The 22,627-nt window shown below is 45.9% G+C and overlaps 1 protein-coding gene and 1 long non-coding RNA gene across 4 annotated transcripts; one reads left to right on the forward strand and one right to left on the reverse strand.

The window, feature by feature from the left end:
• Positions 1 to 766: 766 nt before the first annotated feature.
• LOC113898572 lies at positions 767 to 21,470 on the forward strand. The gene is made up of 3 exons (XR_003512680.1): positions 767 to 965; positions 19,597 to 19,666; positions 19,999 to 21,470. It is a non-coding gene; the product is annotated as an uncharacterized LOC113898572 (long non-coding RNA).
• Positions 3,323 to 9,609, reverse strand: LOC113898570 (retinoic acid early transcript 1E-like). 3 transcript variants are annotated; one of them, XM_027551835.1, is made up of 6 exons: positions 9,527 to 9,609; positions 8,504 to 8,684; positions 7,464 to 7,727; positions 6,941 to 7,222; positions 5,961 to 6,100; positions 3,323 to 3,682 (listed from the first exon to the last, which is right to left on the reverse strand). In XM_027551835.1, exons 2-5 carry the CDS (start codon positions 8,574 to 8,576, stop codon positions 5,991 to 5,993), a joined length of 729 nt encoding a protein of 242 aa, XP_027407636.1. In that variant the 5' UTR covers positions 8,577 to 8,684; positions 9,527 to 9,609; the 3' UTR covers positions 3,323 to 3,682; positions 5,961 to 5,990. The 3 variants fall into 3 exon arrangements, with proteins under 3 accessions (XP_027407636.1, XP_027407634.1, XP_027407635.1); XM_027551833.1 differs by lacking the exon at positions 3,323 to 3,682 and adding an exon at positions 5,233 to 5,559; XM_027551834.1 differs by lacking the exon at positions 3,323 to 3,682 and having other exon boundaries at positions 5,655 to 6,100.
• Positions 21,471 to 22,627: the final 1,157 nt, after the last annotated feature.

Here is a 22,627-nt window from a genome sequence, read left to right on the forward strand (position 1 = left end):
TGTTGTGATCCACACAGTCGAAATAATGGGTGAGAACCATTGTAGAAAATGACCCTATGTTCCCTCCACCCTTCCACAAGGTGAGTGCACCGTGAGAAGACAGCCTTCTGTGAACCAGACATCTTCCAGTGCCTTGATCTTCGACTTACCAGATTCCAGAACCATGGGGAAAACTTTCCTGTTGTTTGTAAGCCACCCAATGTATGGTTACTTGTTATAGCAATCCCATGGGACTAAGGGAGGAAGGGCGCTCTCAAAAGCCTGGTGTCTAAGACACGGGGTTCAAGTCCCCTGAAAGGCAGGACAGGCAGAGGGGACCCCAGACTTAGTGTCTTTCCACCCTTCCCCCATCCTCACTGATGTCTCCATTTAACCCCTGATGTTCTGTAGCCACTATGGCTGAGGACTTCCCCAGGGTACATGCTGATGCCAGTACAGTAGCCCTAACACACATTGGGGAGAGGAATCAGCTACATGGAAAGGAGAGTGCCAAGGGCAGGACATGTGAAAAAAAATATGTGACCCTGTCTGAATCCCGCAGTTAATAAGCTAACTGAAAAAACAAACCATCCCATGGAAAGTAGTGGTAAGTACTAGGGCGACCTCTTCAGGACAGCAGGGAGGGCTTGGCAAGGTGGGTATTGGCTCCAGGGTTTCCTGGAGGGGGGCCAAGGGGTGGTGTGGGAGGAGTGGGGTGGAGTGTGGTTGGGGTGGAGAGGGAAAGGGAGAGGGAGGGGGAGGGCGAGGGGAGGGAGGGCAGGTTGCATTTAAAAGCTGCTGGGGAGTAGTCTCCAAGGTCACAGCTCAGGCTCCCAAGTCCCCACTTTTCTGTGGAAGGTGCTTCTATTCCCTCCCAGGACACATGGGCTGTGAGTGTCTGAGGGTGGGTCCGGGGGTCTTGCCATGCAGGCTCCTGGCTCCCCACCAGAGCTACTGGAGAGATTTGAGAACATCTGCGATGAGCGGTAAGAGATGAGGGAAGGTGGGGAGAAGGGCGAGGTGGGGAGGAAGGAGTTGGGGAACAGTGAGGAGTCTGGGCCTGGAGAGGTGGGAGGGGCGTGGTGGAGAGGGTTGGGTCCCCTCGTCCACCTGTCTTGCCCCCCACAGGAGTCCCTCCCCCTGAGCTTAGTAGGCAGGTGGGGATTGAAGGGAATCCTATTGCTCAGAGGCTCCAAAGTGAAAGTCACTCAGTCAGGTCCAACTGTACAGTCCATGGAATTCTCCAGGCCAGAATACTGGAGTGGGTAGCCTTTCTCTTCTCCAGAGGATCGTCCTGACCCAGGAGTCGAACCGGGGTCTCCTGCATTCCAGGTGGATTCTTTACCAACTGAGCTATCAGGGAAGCCCCAGGCTGACTAGAAACTGAGGGAGAGAATGCAGTTCAGCCCCTGGGCCTGGGGGAGGCGTCAGCTGGTGAAGGCAGGTGACCCCAGTTGACACCTGTCACAAGGCAGATATTCTTGTGTGGTGTTTCAAGCTAAAAAAAGAAAGTACATGATAGGGGGTATCAGCTTCTTCCCTGTCCCTGCCAGTTTTTTGGTTCCCTTGGAACCTTGGGGTCCAGGCCAGAGGGTCGGGGCCCAGAGAAAGGAGAAGCTGGGGAGCCGGTCACCACTGAGGCCTCTTCAGCAACAGTCCTGACACACTGCTCACCCCACACTCTCCATGCACACCTGTCTTCCCACACTTCAGCCCCCACAGTTACACATACAAGCCCCCTCGCCCTCACGCTGCCCTCCATCACCCACAGCCCAGCCTGACTCTCCAGCCTCCCACACAGCCCCCTCACACACACGTGTTCCCCACATAGGCTTCATGCTTCTCACTTACACTCCTTCCACCCTTGTGCACGTCACCCTTCCTGAAATTTTCCATGCAGGTCTCCTCACACCCCCTTCCCTCTGTGCACACCCCATCCCCCACCCTCCCACACACTTTCTTTCACACACAAGTGCCTGCTTGCCTGCCCCACTGGCTCTCCACTCTCTGCAAAGTCACACCGCGTTCCCTTCCCTCAGGGACCCTGGCTTCCTCACACTGTCTGTACACACTGCTTCACACAAATTCCACACAGAAGGCTCCCGTCTACTTCCACTGCCATCCAGAAACTTTCCCCTCACAGCCATTTCCCTTCACTCTCTTCCTCCTCTCTGGGTCCCCCAGGGCATCCCCCTCCGGGCCCTCTGCATATGCATACTGTCTTCTCCCCTTCTGTCCCAGGCTCAGCTGTCCACAGTCACACACATACACACACATCAAGGTTCCCAACATTCTCACACACCAGTTGTGGCCGCTCCCCACACATCCAACACACTCTTTCCAGCATTCCCTCACTCTCTTCACATTCACCTTCCTATCACAAATTAGTGGCACTGCCCCACACACACCTAAGTAGGAAATGGCAACCCACTGCAGTATTCTTGCCTGGAGAATCCCATGGACAGAGGAGCCTGGAGGGCTACAGCGCACAGGGTCGCAAAGAGGCAGACATGACTGAGCACCTAACACGATCACTCCTCTCTTCTGCCCTCCTCCTCTCACGCATACCCTCTCTGTCTCTCTCTCTCTCACACACACACACACAGTCACACTGACCAGTTCTCCCCAAGATACTGGGCCTTCCAGCTGCCGCAAAGCCACACACAGCTCGGGGTGGTTCTGGGAAGCGGCTGGCTGCCAGGACTCCGTCCCAGGGCCGAGCAGGAATTTTAGGTCTCTGTCTGGGTCCTACCTGGAAACGTGCCGTCTCCTTTTTAATGCCCCAGCCCCATATCTAAAACTACTCAGCAAACGTGCTCCTATTGGCATACAGCCCCGAGCCCCCACGAACAGTCACCTTCATGCGTTGATCAACCTAAAATGAACGTTTGTGTGTTGTGCTAAATAGAAATCCTCTTTTAGTTACAGGATCAGCCAGTTCTCCCGCTGTCACGTATTGAGCAGTGTACCCTTCGCTGGTATTTCTTTCCTAGTCTACTAGGTGTCACATTTCTAGACGTCCCTGGGTCTGTTTCTTGGCTCTTTTCTAAAACTGCTCTCTTGCCTTCCTTCTTGCTCACCAGTTCCCTTTGTGCTGGGAATGCAGCCTAAGCCCCCGCAAGCTTGGTTGGGACAATGAACTCTTTATAAAAATTACCACAAACTCTATGGCTTGAAACAACCAAAATTTATTCTTTCAAGATTGTGAGGGTTAGAAGTCCGAAATCAAGCTGTCAGTAGGGTCCTCTCTGAAGGCTCTAAGGAAGGCTCCATCTTTTCTCTTCCTGACTACTGGTGACTGCATGGAGAAGGAAATGGCAACCCACTCCAGTATTCTTGCTTGCAGAATCCCCATGGACAGAGGAACCTGGTGGGCTGCAGTCCATGGCGGCGCAAAGAGTCGGACACGACTGAGGTACTATGCACAGCACTGGTGCTTGCCAGAAACCCTTGGCATTGCGTAGCCCCAGTGTCTGTTTCTGTCCTTCCATGACGCTTGTGTGTCTTGTTTTCCTATATCCGTCTCTTCTTTGCGTGTCCACGTTTCTTTCAAGGCGTGCCTCCTGGTAAAGGCACCAGTCTTTGGATTAGAGCCCAACCTAATCCACCCTGACCTCACCTTGGTTGGATTACATCTGCACACACCCTATTTCCAGGTGAGGTCTCCTTCACCTAATGGTAGGACTTCAACACATTTGAGCCCCTAAAATAAAGGAGTTTCAATAAATATTCATGTGATTCTCACTGGGCAAAAAAGGTACAATGTATAATTGAATTCTCTGCATCACTGAATATATTCCTGACAGGAGAAAACTTCAAGTTTGTCTAGACATGAGTGAAAACTGAAAGGTTAAAATTTTTTCCAATGTTGTCTTCTTCTCGTCCTGGTATGAATGTATGAGCTCAAACATCTTCTTTGTTTGAGCATTGTTTTTAGGTGTTTCTGAGGTCAGCAGTGTTCTCTGTTAGCCAGTTCAGTGCAGTCACCCTTTCTAAGTGGGAAATATTAATCCAAGAGTTCATTCTCTTCAGTTTTGTTGTGCATGAGCTAGTTTAGAGCACCTGATAAGGGTCCATCTAGGTTGTGGATAGTCCTTTAAATAATATCTTTTCCAGTATGCATAATTTCCTGGTTGTAAGTCATGGAACATCTAATCTGCATCCATAAATTATTGAGATAAGATTTAGAATCAAGCTTAGAATGTCTTTTTAATAATTCGATTAGGGGCTTCCCTGGTGGCTCATAGGTAATGAATCTGCCCGCCAATGCAGGAGACACGAGTTCAGTCCCTGTCAGGGAAGATCCCACATGTTGTGAAATAACTAAGCTCATGGGCCACAAATACTGAGGCTGTGCCCTGGAGCCGGGGCACTGCAGCTACTGAGCCTGTGTGCCTCAGCTACTGAAGCCCACAGCCTAGAGCCTGCACTCTGCTATGAGAAGAGTCATCACAGTGAGCTGCTCTTGCACCGTAACGAGAGAGCAGCAAGTAGAGAATGCCCGCACACAGCAATGAAGACCCAGCACAGCCAAAAATAAATACATCTTAAAAACAATTCAGTTAAATTTCACAATAATGTAACACAACAAATAGGAGTACCACAGCGTATATATTCTTTTGTGTCCAGCACTTGCCTCTCAAATCCTTTTTATGAGGCATCTATGGTTTTACTGCAGTAATTTATTCTTTATTTATTGCGTTATAGTGTTCCATTCCTGGCTATATCACACTTTATCCTTTCTTCTGTCCTGGATACATTTTTATGCATTAACATGTTAGTATGTTAATACATATATTAATCTATGTGATAATTCAACTGGTAGCCTCATACTTTGTGTCATGACATCTAGGCAGTTAGCACTTGATTGCGGTTTCTGCATATGTATTAGTCTGCTAGGTCTCTAAAGAAAAACTACTTTTCTATACTCAGAACACCAAATATGACACCAAAATGTGGGTTTTAGAAACTCTGATCCAGGAACCAGGACTCCGACCAAACATACACCTCCTATTGTACCACAACACAGACTATAACCACACACCACCAGCCGAGTGGTTTCAACAAGTCTTCCTGGAGGTGAGGATTTCATCACATGAATTAAGAAGAACATTCAGCCCATAAAAGCATGCGGTAACTTAACTATACATGAAAGTGAGTGTGAACACCTAAATTATGTCTCATTAAATCACACAGTATATCCCTAACGCATTATCTTCTTAACAGAATTAAAAAAATGCCAACCCCCGCCCCCCACCCCAATTTCACCCCACATGAAGGCAAGTCTGATGGAAAGAATAGCATTGGAAGTTTTAACTGATTGTGAGCAAATGTTTGACTTTTGCAAATCCTGAAAATGACCAAGTCAATACATCTTAAGGGCCCATCAACAGTCGTGGAAAGTGAAGGAATTCTTAAGCATAGGCTTCTTTAGCTTCTTGTTAAACCTCACTCTGAGTAGAGGGTAGTATATTAGATCAATAGCCAGAGTGTCATCAAGGGTCGGTTTTTGCCACCCAGAATTGGTTTAACATTGTACCTTCTCATAGTCCTGGGAGAAACATCCAGATGATGGAATAGCTGTTGGAACATTGGGGAAAATGTTGAGCTAGAGAATGCTACCATCAGAAAACAAAAGGCTTTTTTCATCAAAGGGCTGGGAAAGCCTGAGTAAGATCTCAGGACAACACCCCACCCCACCACATCTACATCTTGTACCCGGGGCCCCCAAAGGAGAAGACACTTGTCTTCATCCCCACTCCCACTGCACTGTCCTGCTGCCCACACCAGCCTCTTCTGCCCCAACAACAGAGTGGTTCCCCACCCTACAGGGAAGTGTGGGGGCCCAAGACAAAGACAGAACATCATCTTGGTAAAGATGGTTTCAGTGGACAGGGGCTTGGTGAAACCCGTGGCTCACCTCTCCCAAGTCCTGACCAGAACAAACCTGCCTAGGAGCCAGAGGCCGGCTGGCTTCTCACCTGCTGTGGTCCCTGATTTCTTCATAATATTCATGACGATGAAGCAATTAGAACTAACTGGGTGATGATCAATAGGATAATGCAAGAGACCAATCGGATGGATGCAGACTGGCTGATATCTGGGGCCATTATTAGCGGTTCTAAAACGAAAAAGCAAAAGCCTTGTCAAATCTAAGAATACACCTTCCTCAGTACCTGCTGTCCTTAGCACATGTTCCCCATATAGTTACTGACTCATGTGAAGCCACTCTTCAGGTCCGGGTATGGAAAGATTAATGGGCTTGTGCTCTGTCTTTGTGGAGCTAATATTTCTCCTGAGTTGTGTTAGTCGCTCAGTCATGTCCGACTCTTTTGTGAGCTCATGGACTATAGCCAACCAGGCTCCTCTGTCCCTGGGATTCTCCAGGCAAGAATACTGGAGTGGGTTGCCATTTCCTACTCCAGGGGATCTTCCCAATCCAGGGATTGAACCCAGGTCTCCTGCCTTGCAGGCAGATTCTTTACCGTCTGAGTCACTGAGACAGCAAATGTCCATCTGATTATCTTTCAGGTGGACATGTTTACTATGAGGAGTCCTTTTTGAGGAGGACACAATTGGGGGCACTTAATTCTGTCTGGGAAGGGATAAGGGCTTCATTAAGTGACATTTGAGTTGGTTAAAGGATCAGTACGACAAGAGGGAGAGAAGGCCTGGAAACATAATGCGTATATAGATTTGGGGACCATCGAGCAGTGCCTGGGGTCTTGGTTAATGAGGAAGGGGGATCCTGTGCCGAGGGAGGTGGGCTGGGAAAGGAGGATGCTGGCCAGTTCTGTGCTATGCCCATCACTGACTCTCCAGACAGGAAGCCCACCAAGAGATCAGTCACTCCATCCATCATCACATTTTCAATTACACTAACATACGTGCTCATATCCACACATGAAGGCACTAGACCTTTGAAGAGAGCTGCCACCTCCCCCACACCCCACTCAGTTACCTGTGGGCTCTGGGACCAGCATCTTCTCCCAGTGTTTCAGGAATTCCCTAAGCCAATAACTGCAGTCTCCTGTTGAAATGGTCCTGAAATACTCTGCCAGTTCCTGGTTGTTCTCCCACTCCTCCTTGATGCCTGTGGCTCCAGGATCGATGACTGTCCAGGTTATGCTCATGGTGTCAAGGAGAAGAGCTGTCCGTCCATTGAGGCTGAAGTGCAAGGATGCACCAGAGCATTGCTTGGCTTCACGTTGACAACACAGCTTTACCTGCAGGGTGGGAGGACCTGTGCCCCCCACACACAATGAATCATCCTGGACTCTCCACAGTCCATCCTCCCCAGTCACTCAAGTGTGTCTGCACATCTAGGGGCTCGTGATCTTCTGACCATGACCTGCCCCATTTTACCCATCAGGTCCACCGGGTCTCTAAGGCTGGATCCTGTTCAGTCCTTTCACAGGAATGCCCTCCCTGCATGCACTCTTTCTCTTGCTGTCTCCAGCTCCCCACCCCCTTCCCATACTTACCCCTCATCTCCTTTTTGTCCAGTTTGATGACAGGCAGGACCATCCTGAGCTCTCTTCCTGCTTCTACCAGCGTTTGGCTTATTTCAGTCCACGCTTTCGTGTCGTTTACCTCCTTTCCCAGGAAACCCAAAGGTTTGACCTTGTTGCTGGCACTATCATACCGGAGGAAAGGCTTTGTGTCCACGGAGCCCTGGACTTGACACCAGGGCTGGCCAGGTCTGGACTGAGATTTGACAGTGAGGTCAAGGCACAGAGAGTGGGCATCTGTGAGAGAAAACCACAGGTATGGCTGGGAGTTTCCTCCTCCAGGGCCTGGTTGCAGAGGGAGGGGTCTCTATCCCAGACCCCCTCCTCTGCTGTATCCTCAGTCCTGCCCCACCTTTAACTGTCTGAGCTTTAGTTAAACACTTTGATGCCACCGTGGATCTTTTCTGTCCATATGCTATTAGCAGGAAGATTTATCTGCTATATGGTGGCTCAGGCAGTAAAGAATCTGCCTGCAATGCAGGAGACCCAGGTTCAATCCCTGGAGAAGGAAATGGCAATCCACTCCAGTATTCTTGCCTGGAGAATGGACAGAGGAGCCTACAGAGTCCATAGGGTGGCAAAGAGTTGGACACACCTAAGTGACTGGTATGTACATGCCAGCTTGTGAGGCAGCAAAAACAGAAGACAGTGTCTGGTTTCTAGAGACTTAAAATCTATCTGAACAGACAAGACTTTCAACAGAATGGGGAGAAGGATGCCATAGGACACATGCCACATTCACGATGGGTCCCTAGTCATCAGGAAAGTTTTACTGGAGTAGGAGGTGGGACTTGCCAGGAGGGGGAAAGCTGCTACAGGAGCACAGGCCCAGGCACCATGCCTTGGGTGGGGTCCTGGAAGGCAGTCACCTCCTGGGCAGCCAGTCCAACTAAACCACACCCTCACCATCCTAAGAGTAGGTGGACAGGCACCCACCTGGGTGGAGCCCCTTCCCTCCCCATTTTCTTATGTCCCCCCCTCCCCCACCAGAGTCCCAGATCCAGGACACTCACTGCCCAGAGTCTTCCCGGCTTCTATCAGCAGCAGTATCAGCAAAAGATGGCCTGTGGTGTGAGCCGGTGACATTCCTCCCTGCAGTTTTAGGAGAGTGACTGGCAAAAGGTAGCCTGGGGTGCGTCTATACCTCTGTCTCCTGGCACTGCCCAAAGTCTTCAGTCCTAGACTGAGGAAGCCCTGTTGAAAAACAAGAAAAATAACACTTACACCCAGGAAGTATTTCTTAAGTTTCAAATGTTAACTACTCATTAAAAAAAAAAAAGTCACGACATTACAAAGCCAAATCCACTTTGAATAACTATCCTCTCTCCAAAAAAGCCCTCTTCTGGTATGAGCAAGAAAAGCCCACGTTTTGTTGGCTCTTCTGCTCATTCTTTGAACCACTTCCTGCTCTAATCTTTCTTTGAACTCACTTCTTCCCTCACCCCTACCCTGCTGCCATCTCCTGCTCAGTTATCCCTTCTTTTCTTCTACATCCACTTTCCATCCTAACCTCTCAAACCTTCTCTGTAATGATAACGATTCACTACATGTTAGTCACTCAGTCGTGTCCGACTCTTTGCGACCCCATGGACTGTAGCCCGTCAGGCTACTCTGTGCATGGGATTCTCCAGGCAAGAATACTGGAGTGGGTTGTCATTTCCTTCTGTTAACCAAACTAGCAGCGGCCGACCCCACCAGGTCTGTCATGTCGGAGGAGGGTGTACATAGAGTCCAATAGTCCTGTTGGAGCCGAGCTCCAGAACAGCCGGGAATTTATTATCCTTTGCTCACCCGCAAGTGGCAAAGTCCTCCCAGGGCCCCGAGGAGCAAGCTCACCGCAAAACATTGACGGATTTTCCCGAGTCAAGCAGCAGCGGCCCCCTCCCGCCTTTCCCAGCCCCCTCCCCTGCGCTACCCGTCTCCAGCACGACATCAGCAGCGCAGGTGGCTCAACCCCGCGGTCTCCGGGCTGGTGGCTTCGGGGTGGCGAGAGAAGACAGAACATTTGCGGGGGCCCGTCCTGGGATCGCACTCACCGCCCACTCCTTCTCCGCACCCGGCTCCTGCGATCGGCGGGGCGCGGTCCTCGCCTGCCCGGTCCAGCCAAGGTCGCTTTCGAGCAGGTTGAAACCCCGAGAGAACAACCACAAGAGAAATCCTGAAACTCTCCTCGGGGTTTTCACTTTGAATCGCTCTTTCGAATCTCTGCCCGACACCTCGAGGCCCCGGCTCGGGGGAAGCTCGGCCGGCGGTGTTCGGAGAGGCGTCGCTGGAGCGGGGATCCCCGGGCGGGCGCGGAAGAGGGGCCCCGGGCCGAGGTGCTGCGCTCGCGGGACGGCGCCCCTGGAGGCCCGCCGGGTCGGTGAGTGAGTCTTTGAAAGGAAGTGCCCAGGGTTGGGGGGTGATGACGAGGCTCTTTCCGGTTGTCAGTCTGGGCGCCGCCGCGGTGCCTCGGGGACCCACGAGCTGGGACGAGACCCGGCCAAGGAGCCACGGGCGATTTCTCCGTCCTTCCCCCGGGCGAGTTTCCAGGCGCTTAGGCTCCGCCCCTCTTTTCTCTACCATCCCATCTTGGGTTTCCTAAAGGGATTTTCCCCTGGCCACCTGACCAGCTGCCCCAAGTCAGTCCTTCATGGATGGCATTCCTTACAAGGGCAGCTCAGTTAGAACTGGACATGGAACAACAGACTGGTTCCAAATAGAAAAAGGAGTACATCAAGGCTGTATATTGTCACCCTGCTTATTTAACTTCTATGCAGAGTACATCATGAGAAACGCTGGGCTGGAAGGAAGCACAAGCTGGAATCAAGATTGCCGGGAGAAATATCAATAACCTTAGATATGCAGATGACACCACCCTTATGGCAGAAAGTGAAGAAGAACTAAAGAGCCTTTTGATGAAAGTCAAAGAGGAGAGTGAAAAAGTTCGCTTAAAGCTCAACATTCAGAAAACGAAGATCATGGCATCTGGTCTCATCACTTCATGGCAACTAGATGGGAGGAAACAGTGGAAACAGTGTCAGACTTTATTTTTCTGGGCTTCAAAATCACTGCAGATGGTGATTGCAGATGTGAAATTAAAAGACGCTTACTCCTTGGAAGGAAAGTTATGACCAACCTAGATAGCATATTAAAAAGCAGAGACATTACTTTGTCAACAAAGGTCCATCTAGTCAAGGCTATGATTTTTCCAGTGGTCATGTATGGATGTGAGAGCTAGACTATAAAGAAAGCTGAGCGCCGAAGAATTGATGCTTTTGAACTGTGATGTTGGAGAAGAGTCTTGAGAGTCCCTTGGACTGCAAGGAGATCCAACCAGTCCATCCTAAAGGAGATCAGTCCTGGGTGTTTATTGGTAGGACTGATGTTGAAGCTGAAACTCCAATCCTTTGGCCACCTGATGCAAAGAGCTGACTCATTTGAAAAGACCCTGATGCTGGGAAAGATTGAGGGCAGGAGGAGAAGGGGACGACAGAAGATGAGACGGTTGGATGGCATCACCAACTCAATGGACATGGTTTGTGTGGACTCCGGGAATTGGTGATGGACAGGGAGGCCTGGCGTGCTACGGTTCATGGGGTCGCAAAGAGTCGGACACAGCTGAGTGACTGAACTGAACTGAAATAAATAGATGAGCTAAATAAAATACATGGCAGCAGGCCGTTTATTCTTCCGACTGTTCCGTTACTCCCACCACCCTTCTAGGCAGTCTGTGATCAAGTCTCGGACAGGTTAGAGGGCGCAGGGCACCACCCCACCTCTAGGAACAGTCCCTCTCTGCTCCTCCCCCACAGTGGTTCCACGTTCACCTTGAACCTCCAGGGTCCGAGGGACACGGTCTTCCCCAGCACCCCTCACTTCACACTGCCTCCCACAGGGAATGTCTGTTGTGTATTGGTTTGATCTGATTTCAAATCCACTTGCTTTTGACTTAAATGAGGTTGTACTACTTGTTTATGACTTAAGTCAAATGTTCTAGTCCACTTGTTTATAACAAAAACAAAAAAGTTAGTTTTTCATGGTAAAGTTATTTTGAGACTAGAATGATGTAAGATGTGACCGAGTGCCATTTCATCTGGTGTGGTTCATAAGCACTTTTTAGATCATCTGCCATGGGTCCTCCCTGGGAGCTTGTCCAGAGAACACACCCATTATGGAGTGTGAGCTCTTTATCTATTCTAGATGTCAGTCACTTACCAGACATATGTGTGCTCGTTCTTGTGTTCAGTCGCTCGGTTGTGTTTGACTCTTTGCGACCCTATGGACTGTAGACCGTCAGGCTCCCCTGTCCATGGGGTTTGCCAGGCAAGAAGACTGGAGTGAGTTGCTGTGTCCTCCTCCAGGGAATCTTCCTGATCCGGGATCGAACTTGTGTCTCCTGCGTTGGCAGGCGGATTCTTTACCAATGAGCCACCTGGAAGCCCTACCAGACACATGACTTGCAAATATCTTCTCTCATTTTTTCACTTTCTTCATGGTATCCTTTAAAAAGCAATTTTTTAAAAAAAATTTGAAAAAGTCTTTTTTTTTTTTCTGTTGTCATTTGTGGCTAGTATTGTATTTAAGAAGAGTTTTGTCAAATGCAAAGGCAAAGATTCACTCATCTTTTCTTCTAAGACTTTCATAGTTTTAGCTCTTCAATGTATGTCTATGATCCAATCTGAGTTAATTTTGTATATGGTGTAAGGGGGCGGGTCCACCTCATTCTTTTGCATGTGACTCTCCAGTTGCCCCAGCACCTTTTGCTGAAAACACTCTTCTTTGCCCTTGACTTGAAAATCAATTGACCATTGTCGACTTATAAAATAGTCACAACCTAAAAGTTGAGAGCTGTGTTTTATTTGGTGGAAATTTTTAAGACATAAATCCCGGAGGTAGCATCTCAAGTAGCCTTGATAGAACTCTTCCAAGAAGGCAGCAGGGAGGACTCAGGTGATGCAGAAGTTTGCAACAAAGGGCAGGTAGTCTGAACATCAAAAGTATTTTTGTGAATTAAAGAAAACCAGATATCTCAAGTTAGGGAATTTAGTGCTTTCCTATATATGGGAAGATGCAAGAGTTTGGGCTCACTGAATTCATTCCTTTCATATGCATCTCAGCTCTCTGAGGCCAATGTCTGTGTTTTCACCTTCTGAGTTCCTCAGGGCTCCCAGTAGTAAGTGGCTGCAGCCTGATTACTGCCATATCACACAGGTGTTCTTTTCCCTCCTGAGTACTCTGGAGGGCTGGAATCACTGATGACTGTGACATCCTTGTTTACTGACATAACAGGAAATATTCCATTTTCCAGTCCTTTCCCTTGGTCAGAAATTCGACCGATATTTGGGAGACACTTCATGACCAATTTTGGTCCCACGGTGCTGGGAGGCTCATCCCAGGTCAGGTGAAGGTTTTCATTGATATATCGCTCTAGGTGTTAGTTTCTGGATTAGACCCATTGATAGACAATGAAAGATTTTCTGGGTCCTCTGTCTTTTAACCTATTGTGATCCAGGAGATAGTTCCCTTCTTTTCTTTTCCCATACCTAGAGTCACACTATTATAATTATTGATCACATACAGAACTAAATATTTGATTAATTGTTTTAAGTCACAGTTACATTTGTTGGAAGCCTGGTTATACACTCTGAGACAACAATCTTATAAAATAAAATATAAGTAATGTAGCTATTAATAGAAACATTGACAGAGTCATAGTGTAGTAGAGAAACAGGCATAAACAATTTGGAAACAAAAAATAAATTAAAACAAAGATTAGTATCACTAGTTGTACTAAACCATCAAATTCATAGGAGAGCCAGCTGGAGAATCCAAATTTTGCCAGTATCAGGTAGAGATAAAAAGTTAAATGTTTCATCTTTGTTTACAAAGGCTTGCTATATCAACTTGTGACAGTATCAGAGAAAAACGTTTACTGGAAGACAGATTCAAGTTAGTATGTTTTCTAAAATCAAAGTTATAAATTATATTTATCTATTTAGTCTCATGTACTTAATTCCTATTGATCTGCAGGAATTAGTCACGTTTTCTATTAGAGTGTGTCATTTATTATCCAATTTAGTGGCATTACTAAAGTCTATCAAAAACTTACATTTGTTTAAACAGGTTCTTTTTATGAGTCTTTTTGAAAATCTTTATTTTGTACAAGCAATATAAAATTATAATACTCTATGAAGGACAAATTTAAAATAGTATAGTTAAAACTTTGAATACAATATAATTAGCAGGAAACTTGGATATTTCTGTAACATATAACCTTTTAGGATAATAACTAGAATTATGACTGATAACATTATATCAGGACATATCAGATGTTAGGGATAAATTTTGGAATATCTATATTAATTACATTTATCTATACATTACAACCTAAAGTTTACCTTCAATAACTTGACAATGTTTTTGAATTAAAAATAAACTTAATTTAGTATTTCTCTCTGAGATGTCTCAGAGATGTTTTTTTGAAGCATCCCTGAGTCAGCTGGAGGCTAAAGGAGCCTTAGTTAGATTTTACTATTTGGGAATTTTGTTAGAAATATTAAAAAAAAAAAGTTTTAAAACACAACAGGATCATAGGTCACTAAAACAGTACTTATTCACTTCACCAAAATCACAAAAACAGTTAAAATAAATATGGCTCACCTAAGGGCACAGAAACTCATGCAATTTTTTTTCAAACAGGAGCACTTATAACAGAAAGAGAAATCAAATTCCAGTCTTGCATTAGCTTACTTAACAAAATCTGTTTAGTTAGCTTCAAGGCTCAGATGGCAAAGCATCTGCCTACAGTGCGGGAGACCTGGGTTCAGTCCCTGGGTTGGAAAGATCTCCTGGAGAAGGAAATGGCAACCCACTCCAATATTCTTGCCTGGAAAATCCCATAGACGGAAAAGCCTGGTAGGCTACAGTCCATGGGGTCGCAAAGAGTAGGACACGACTGAGCGACTTCACTTAGCACTTAAGCGTTGTTCATCCTAACTATGAATAAAATTTTTTTCTTCCTCAGGCTTCCTTTGCATAATCTCTCATCACTTTCCGTATTCATCCTGTCTCTCATTTTTCCATCTAAATATGATCAACCAGCGAATTTTTTTCCTCCATAAAATGTAATCTCATTTCTCATATCTTTTTTAACTGAAAACATTTATTTTACTTCTTACTATATACTGAAATGTTACTGTATTATTCCTTATAGCTTTACTGACATGTTTAAATTAGAATCCTCAACACTTAAAACCTTAGTTTTTAGTAAAAGCTAAGAATTAAACAATGAACTGTCTTTTACACTAGCATTTTATAGACTGGTTATCATAAACACCAGTGATAAGATTTTAAAACTTTTGTTCTCTTATAGAGAACATCTCGATGTGATAGCAACATTTTTTGATATTTCTAAATACCTTTAGTTTTTTATTTAGTAATTGATGTTTCAGTATATTTTATTTAATAAACTTTTATCACTTAAATTAACACAGTTCTAGGACTTTTAGTCAGTCAGTCATTTCAGTTGCTCAGTCATGTCCGACTCTTTGCGACCCCCTGGACTGCAGCATGCCAGGCTTTCCTGTCCATCACCAACTCCTGGAGCTTGCTCAAACTCAGTTATCAAACATCTAGAAAGATTATTTTAGGTAGACATTTCTAAAATATAATTATTTTAAAGAGTTTATCCCAATGTTTTTATCTCATTTACATTTACTTTCAGATTTCATAATATCAAGTTATTTTTCTTATAACAGATCTAGTAAGGTCTTACGTATTAAATCTAGGTACAATAAGGAGTTGCATAATTTTGATGACTCTTGACATACCTATATCAGTTAGATAAACAAACAAACATTAATACCAGATATCAACTTAATATTGAATATTTGCCAGTTCACATGAACCTGAAAGTTACTTTAGTCACTGTCTTTAAATGAAAGTGCTTTTTATTAAAATTAAATAGTTATTTATAAATTTAATGTTGATAAAACTTTTTAGAAGTAGAGATGTCTCATGTATAATGTGTACACAGAAATATATAGGCAAAACCATAGATCTCATAGCTTCACTTAAAAGCTTAACCATGAATCAGGTATTACAATATAAAGTTATTAGTTTACAAAGAACAGCTGAAATACATTAACATTGTTTGCTCAGATGACTAAGGCTTTGCTATCTGTAAGGTTTGGTTAACAGAACATTCCCAGGGCCTTTAATTTTAAAGCTGCCACTTTTTCCCCTTGGTTTCAGGTCTTGTCTGATGGAGCTGATTAGGCTCAGTCTCAGTCCTTGTGGCTTGTATTTACATTTTGGTTTGTAAGAGATTTCTAAGAGAAAGCCAGTTGCTTTTATAGTTTTCTAAAGAACAGTTCTGTCACCTAAAGATATTAAAATCAGTGATACGATCTTTATTTTTTTATTTTATTTTGTTTTATTTTTACTTTACAATATTGTATTGGTTTTGCCATACATCAACATGAATCCACCACGGGTGTACACGTGTTCCCAATCCTGAACCCCCCTTCTACCTCCCTCCCCATACCATCCCTCTAGGTCATCCCAGTGCACCAGCCCCAAGCTTCCTGTATCCTGCATTGAACCTGGACTGGCGATTCATTTCTTATATGATATTATACATGTTTCAATGCCATTCTCCCAAATCATACAGGGTTACCATCTTTCTAAATTCCATAATATATATTATTAGTTAGTGTTAGTATACTGCATTGGTGTTTTTCTTTCTGGCTTACTTCACTCTGTATAATCAGCTCCAGTTTCATCCACCTCATTAGAACTGATTCAAATGTATTCTTTTTAATGGCTGAGTAATACTCCATTGTGTGTATGCACCACAGCTTTCTTATCCATTCATCTGCTGATGCTCAACATCACTCATTATCAGAGAAATGCAAATCAAAACCACAATGAGGTACCATTTCATGCCAGTCAGATTAGATCTTTAACAAAACTGAAATTTCTTTTACTAATTGTCTGTTTTAGAACTTTAGAGTTTAATTTACCATGCCTTCAAAGGTTTATATATAAAGTATTTAGCAAAGATACTTTGGAGTTTACAAATTAAACCCAAAGCAAAATCACTATTTTTATTAGTCCTTGTATTTTAGTTCCCAGTTTTTTTTTTTTTTTTTCTTACTTGTATGGCTCAGGTAACATTATTGGTTAGTATGTTTAGTTATTATCTCCTGGGTGGCAATCTATATCTCTTATAATACCACGCAGTAGAACTATTCTCCAGTGAAACATGTCTATCCCATTGTATAATTAAACAAGAGATTTAAACATTTTCTATAAATCCATTTAAATATACCAATTTTATATACTTTTATCTAAATTCCATTAACTTATATACCTTTTAACTTCAGTTTCTCTCGTCATTGTTGTTGTTCAGTAGCTCAGTTGCATCCGACTTTTTGTGACTCCGTGGACTGTAGCCCACCAGGCTCCTCTGTCCATGGATTTCCCAGGCAAGAATACTGGGGTGGGTTGCCATTTCCTTCTCCAGAGGATCATCCTGACCCAGCGTTCAAACCTTGTCACCTGCATTACGGGCGGATTCTTTACCACTGAGCCACAGGGGAAGCACATTGGAAGTTTTTTTTTTTTTCCTTTCGTTCCCTGTCCATTTTATCTAGTTCTATATAAAAAGTTCTGGGATCCCCACAGTGGGGTTGAGCCAAGATGGTCAGGCCCCTTGGCCTAACTCTTGCCCCAAATAACTGTTGGTCAGATATCGCAATGTGAATTTCTCTAGCCCCTTAAATAATGGCTGCAGCCTGATGGCCGCGAGATCATAGGTGTTCTCCTTCCTGAGTGCCCTTAGGGCTCACCAGCTCTCGTAGGAAGGCTGCAATCACTGGTGACTATAGCATCCTCGTTTGCTGGTATGGCAGAAGATATTCCATTTCTCACTTTCTTAAACATCTTTTATTTCCTCTAAGCCTACATCCCTTTCCTCTCTCATTTCCTTATTAATGTGATATTTTGTGTGTGTATATAAACTGCTTCTTATCATTTATTAAAATTTTTTGTATTGTATTGAGATATCTATTATATAAGTTTCAGGTGTACAGCACAGTGATTCACAATGTTAAAATGTTATTCTCCGCTTATAGTTATAAAATATTGACTGTATTCCTGTGCTGTACAATTAAAGGTAGTATTTAAGTCTGAATTCTAAGGAGATACTCATTTTTCCCTGGGTATCTCCCATATATACATGAGGTATACATGTTAATAAACTTAGCCACCTGATGCAAAGAACTGACTCATTGGAAAAGACCCTGATGCTGGGAAAGATTGAAGGCAGGAGAAGGGGACAACAGAGGATGAGGTGGTTGGGTGGCATCGCTGACTCGATGGACATGAGTTTGAATAAACTCTGGGAGTTGGTGATAGACAGGGAAGCCTGGTGTGCTGCAGTCCATGGGGTTGCAAAGAGTCAGACACAAGCCACTGAACTGAACTGAAACTTTTGTTTCTTTTTCTCTTGTTAATCTGTCTTTTATTAGAGCCTAGAACTCAGAGGGGTAGAGGGGAAATTATTTTTCCTCCCCTACAATACGAATATTTTAGAAAATAATTTTGTGTATCTATCTATGTAGTCGTGGCTGTGCTGGGTCTTTGTTGCTGTGAAGGCTTTTCTCTAGTTACGGAGAGCTTTCCTCTAGTTATGGAGAGCCGGGGCTCCTCTCCAGTTGTGGTGCGCAGACTTCTCCTTGCAGTGGCTTCTCTTGCTGTGGCGCACCGCTCTAGGGTGCGAGGGCGTCAGTAGCTGAACCACATGGTCTCAGGAGTTGTGGTTCCCGGGCTCTAGAGCAATAGTCATGGCACAAAGGCTTAGTTGCTCTGCAGCATTGGAACCTTCCTGGATCAGGCAACGAACCCCAGTCTGCTGCATTGACAGGCAGATTTTTTACCACTGAGCCAGCAGGGAAACACCCCTGTATTTACAAAAAACTCATTCTTTCTCAAGCTGAGTGCTTTGTCTGGCTTTTGCTTGTTGGGCTTCAGAAGGGGTACCTTAGGTCTTGAACTACAGTGTGCTTCCTTGACTGCAAGCCCCAAGCTGAGCTCTGAAGTCCATCACTGTGTTTGTGTCAAGGTCATTCTCCCCATGTCTGCTCCCAGCCAAGAAGTAAGCCTGATAGTCTTGGGGGCTGAGGCAGGCCCCTTCCTGGGGGACATGGATTCCTCGAGAGCCTTATGGAACTTTCCCCAGCTGACACGGCAGTGTGGGATGCCACCACCCTGCCTCCCGCCCCTCTCTCCTTCACTTTGGGTCAGAACTGCGTCCATCTGAATGGTTCTCCAGCCTCCTCAGACTTCCTCCTTCTCTCTCACAGGGGTTTTCTTCAATGAAATCCCTGTAGGTTAACCCCATCTTGAAATCTTCTTCTCAAACCTGGACTACCGTCTGGATTTATGAATTGAATGCATCTTATTTATTGAATATCAGGAGAAAAGTAAGAGAAGGGGGAACACGTAAGTTAAGCAGGGCTGTCCAGGTTTGGAACGAGTACAGAGAGTGAAAAGGTAGTCCAGAGAGTGAGCAGCTGAGAGAGGAACACTCAGGTGAGCGCTGGGTGGGGACAAAAGGATGCTTTATGTCCCCAGTGACCCTGAGACCACAAGGAAACCTCTGAAGGGCTGGGCCACCAGTGGGAGGGGCCTCCATTCTGGGTCCCAGCGGTCTCAGCCCCCAAATCCTCAGCCCTAACTCCTCTGACTCTCTGAGGTTCAGAAAAAATGGCAAGTTCTTCAGATCACTGAGAGCATGTTCTCTGTTGCCAGGTGCATTCCCATGGTCAGACGTTGGGGGAGCAGCTACTATACGCAGAGCGTGAGGCAGGGTATGGGACAAATTATGACAGTACAAGACAGAGTCTGTCCTCCACCAGGGCTTCCCAGGTGGCTCAGCAATAAGGAATCTGCCTGCAATGTAGGAGGCATGAGTTGGATCCCTGTGTTGGGAAGATCCCCTGGAGAAGGAAATGGCAACCCATGCCAGTATTCTTACCTGGAAAATCCCTGGTGGGCTACAGTCAGTGGGGTTGCAAAGAATCAGACATGCCTGAGCTACTAACACACGTATCCTCCAAAGGCTCACAGTCTGTCTGGACACACAGGACGTTCAGCGGATAGTGAAGAGGCGGAACATCCTGGAAAACATGGTAAGTGAACACAGGGCACAGGGTGGCCAGAGGCCTCCTGGGGAAGAAGGTAGGACACAGCAAGAGGCAGAGTGAAGAGGAAGACTAGAGGGAGCAGTTATAAACCAAGGGTCTGCTTTCCAGAAGATCCAGAGAGAGGCGCAGTGCGAGGAGGGATCTACCTTGGGGTCTAAGAGGCAAGATTCCAGAGTAGTGATGAAAGAGATTTTCACATATTGGGATATAGGGAAGCCATTCTGGCTTATACATGAGTTCACTTGAATTTTATGTTAGTTAAGATAACCTGGTTGTGGCCTATCAAACAAACTTTGTACGTCTGCTTTAATTACTAGGGAAAAGGACACCCTGACCAGAAGTAAAGAATGTCCATGCTAAAAATGAAGAATTAAATGCCCTTCCTCCTGGGATTCCAATGCTGGTCCTTCTCTGATGGTAAGACACCCTTCCCAGGGGCCAAGGCTGTACTGACTGGATGTGTACATGCTGGTCTGTTCTTTTTTGAATCATTGGAGAAATATAAGCCTCACTTCTTCAATGTTCTTTGTTCTGACAAGATATAAGACTGTGCAAAAAACCCTACTTCTCTGGAGCACGTTCTCAGAGTAATCTGAAAGCTGGCTACTGGGCTAGCTGTTCGTTTGGCTCCAATAGAACTCTTTTCTATTCTTATTATAAATTGTTTTTTGGTTATTTCTGTTGACAGAGGGCCAGGCTCTCTCTCAAACACTGGGAGGGGACAACTTCCCTGGTACCTCCTGGCTAATCTACAGGCCCCTCTAAACACACCTGGAAATTAGACAGACAGACACACACACATCTGAAGAAAGAAACAGGCAAAGCCCCAAGCACCTGGCTCAGAAGATTGAGGGAAGGATGAGAAAGACTCATCTTCTTCCTCCACCAAGGCAGAGTTCCCTCCTCCTTGGCTGAGGGGACCCAGCTCTGCAGAACGATGACCAGTTCCAGGAGAGAGAAAAGGCATCGTGCAGCCGTGCTCCAAAGACAAGGCAGTGGCAGGAGCCTCAGCTTCACCTAAGGCCACAGGGATGGGAGGCCAGGCCTGAAGCTGCAGCCCCTCCTGCCTTTCCAGGTCCTGTGCTTCTGTTAGGGGTTTGTCCCCAGAAGTGGTACCGACCTGGGTTCTGGTGAGGTAGGCAACAGTGGGCCTCTGGGCTGGACACCTGGTATTTGTCAGGTGGAATAAAATTCAAGTTTGTTCTCACTCCAAGGACAAAGTTAATGGCAAAAGTCGAGCTCTGCTGAAGCAGAGATAAGGTGCCCACTCCTGAGGTTAAGGAAGACTTCCCTGTGTGCACATGTTCAGGAAGGCTTCTTGGAGGTCAAAAAGGGAGGCCCCCCCCATAATAAGCGTGAACATGTATGTATAGGCCTCTGCGATGGGATCCAACTTAGAAGAACATTGCACATGCTACAGTTCGCAAGGGGCTTATAGCATATTGTTAAAGTATGGCCCATTATGGTGCCCTGACAAACAAGGGATGAAGTCACAGTGGCCACATTGCCCTGGGGGCAGACTGTACCTTCCTTAAGGCGATATCCTGTTTTCCCTGCTGGTGCCAGTTTCTCAAGACTACATGACCACCCGACTGTGAGACCCCTTCGACTAAGTGACCATAAGACCCCAGCTGCAGGCTAAAGATAAACTGAGGCCCCCTTCCTCCAGGGCACAATTTCCCATCGACAGGGTAGAAGAAGGGTTGGCTGTAAAAAGAGAGCACTGGTTTCTCTCTATAGCCAGTCACTTTCTTTCTTTCTTCCTATAATAAATCTTTCTCTGCTTGAATGCCTGGCTCACTCTCTTTTTCATCGCGCTTGCCTTACGTTTCTGGTACTGACACATGGGAGGGAAGACCCACTGCGGCCAGGTGGGATCCTCTCCTGAGCCCACCTCTGGTAGTTCTCTCCCTTGGACCTTGCTAAGAAACCGAAGGGAGTCACCAGGATGGGACTCTCCACTTGCCTTCCTGGATTGACATCCACACGCAGGCTCTAATTTCATCAGCTGCAGGGGTGAGTGAATTCCTGCTCTCTGGGATCCTCTTTCTCTGGTCTGGTTTTTGAAGCCCTAGAGCTAGGCAAAGGATCCCCTCAGCCCTTGGGCTCTGGTCTCACTTTGAAATAGGGGATACCCACTTCAAAAAAATAAAATAGCTGAGCACCGAAGAATTGGTGCTTTTGAACCGTCGTGTGGTGTTGGAGAAGACTCTTGAGAGTCCCTTGGACAGCAAGGAGATCTAACTGGTCCATCCTAAAGGAAATCAATCCTGAATATTCATTGGAAGAACTGATGCTGAAGCTGAAACTCCAATCATTTGGCCATCTGATGTGAAGAACTGACTTATTTGAAAATACCCTGATGCTGGGAAAGATTAAAGGCAGGAGGAGAAGGGGATGACAGAGGAGGAGGTGGTTGGATGGCATCACGGATTCGATGGACATGAGTTTGAATAAACTCAGGGAGTTGGTGATGGACAGGGAAGCCTGGCGTGCTGCAGTCCATGGGGTCACAAAGAGTCGGATACGACTAAGTGACTGAACTGAACTGATTTCAAGGTAGATCCTGCTGCTGTCAGGCTGTCTGAGAAGCCCATGAGAGTGGGTATGCCTTTTCTCTGAGACCTTTCTCCTCGTTTTTCTCTCGCCCTAGTTTGCCCTCCCTCCGTATTCGTCTATAATGGGAAATTCTCAGTCCCAACCTACAAAATCTACCCCTTTAGGCTGCCTTCTCCAAAACCTAAAAATCTTGGGTTTTCCAGGAGAGATAAGGCCAACACGGCTCCCTTATCACTCTAACACTGTCTGGCCACAGTCTCAACTGGATATTAGGTTCCAATGGCCAGAAAACAGAACTCTCCATTCCAGTTCTTTACGGGACCTCTGTAACTTTGGCTGCCGCAATGGCAAGTAGTCAGAGATCCCTTATGTTCAGGCTTTCTTTGC

Source organism: Bos indicus x Bos taurus, chromosome 9, assembly GCF_003369695.1.
Source record: "Bos indicus x Bos taurus breed Angus x Brahman F1 hybrid chromosome 9, Bos_hybrid_MaternalHap_v2.0, whole genome shotgun sequence".
Classification (NCBI taxonomy): domain Eukaryota; kingdom Metazoa; phylum Chordata; class Mammalia; order Artiodactyla; family Bovidae; genus Bos; species Bos indicus x Bos taurus.

Bases quoted from the DNA above. Each gene is read 5' to 3' on its own strand.
- LOC113898570 (XM_027551835.1), bottom strand. From the start codon at position 8,576: ATGTCACCGGCTCACACCACAGGCCATCTTTTGCTGATACTGCTGCTG. The intron at 7,223-7,463 runs GTAAGTATGGGA...TGGGGGGCACAG, and splicing joins GGACAAAAAGGAGATGAGGG to GTCCTCCCACCCTGCAGGTA. The intron at 6,101-6,940 runs GTAACTGAGTGG...TTTTCGTTTTAG, and splicing joins GCTGGTCCCAGAGCCCACAG to AACCGCTAATAATGGCCCCA.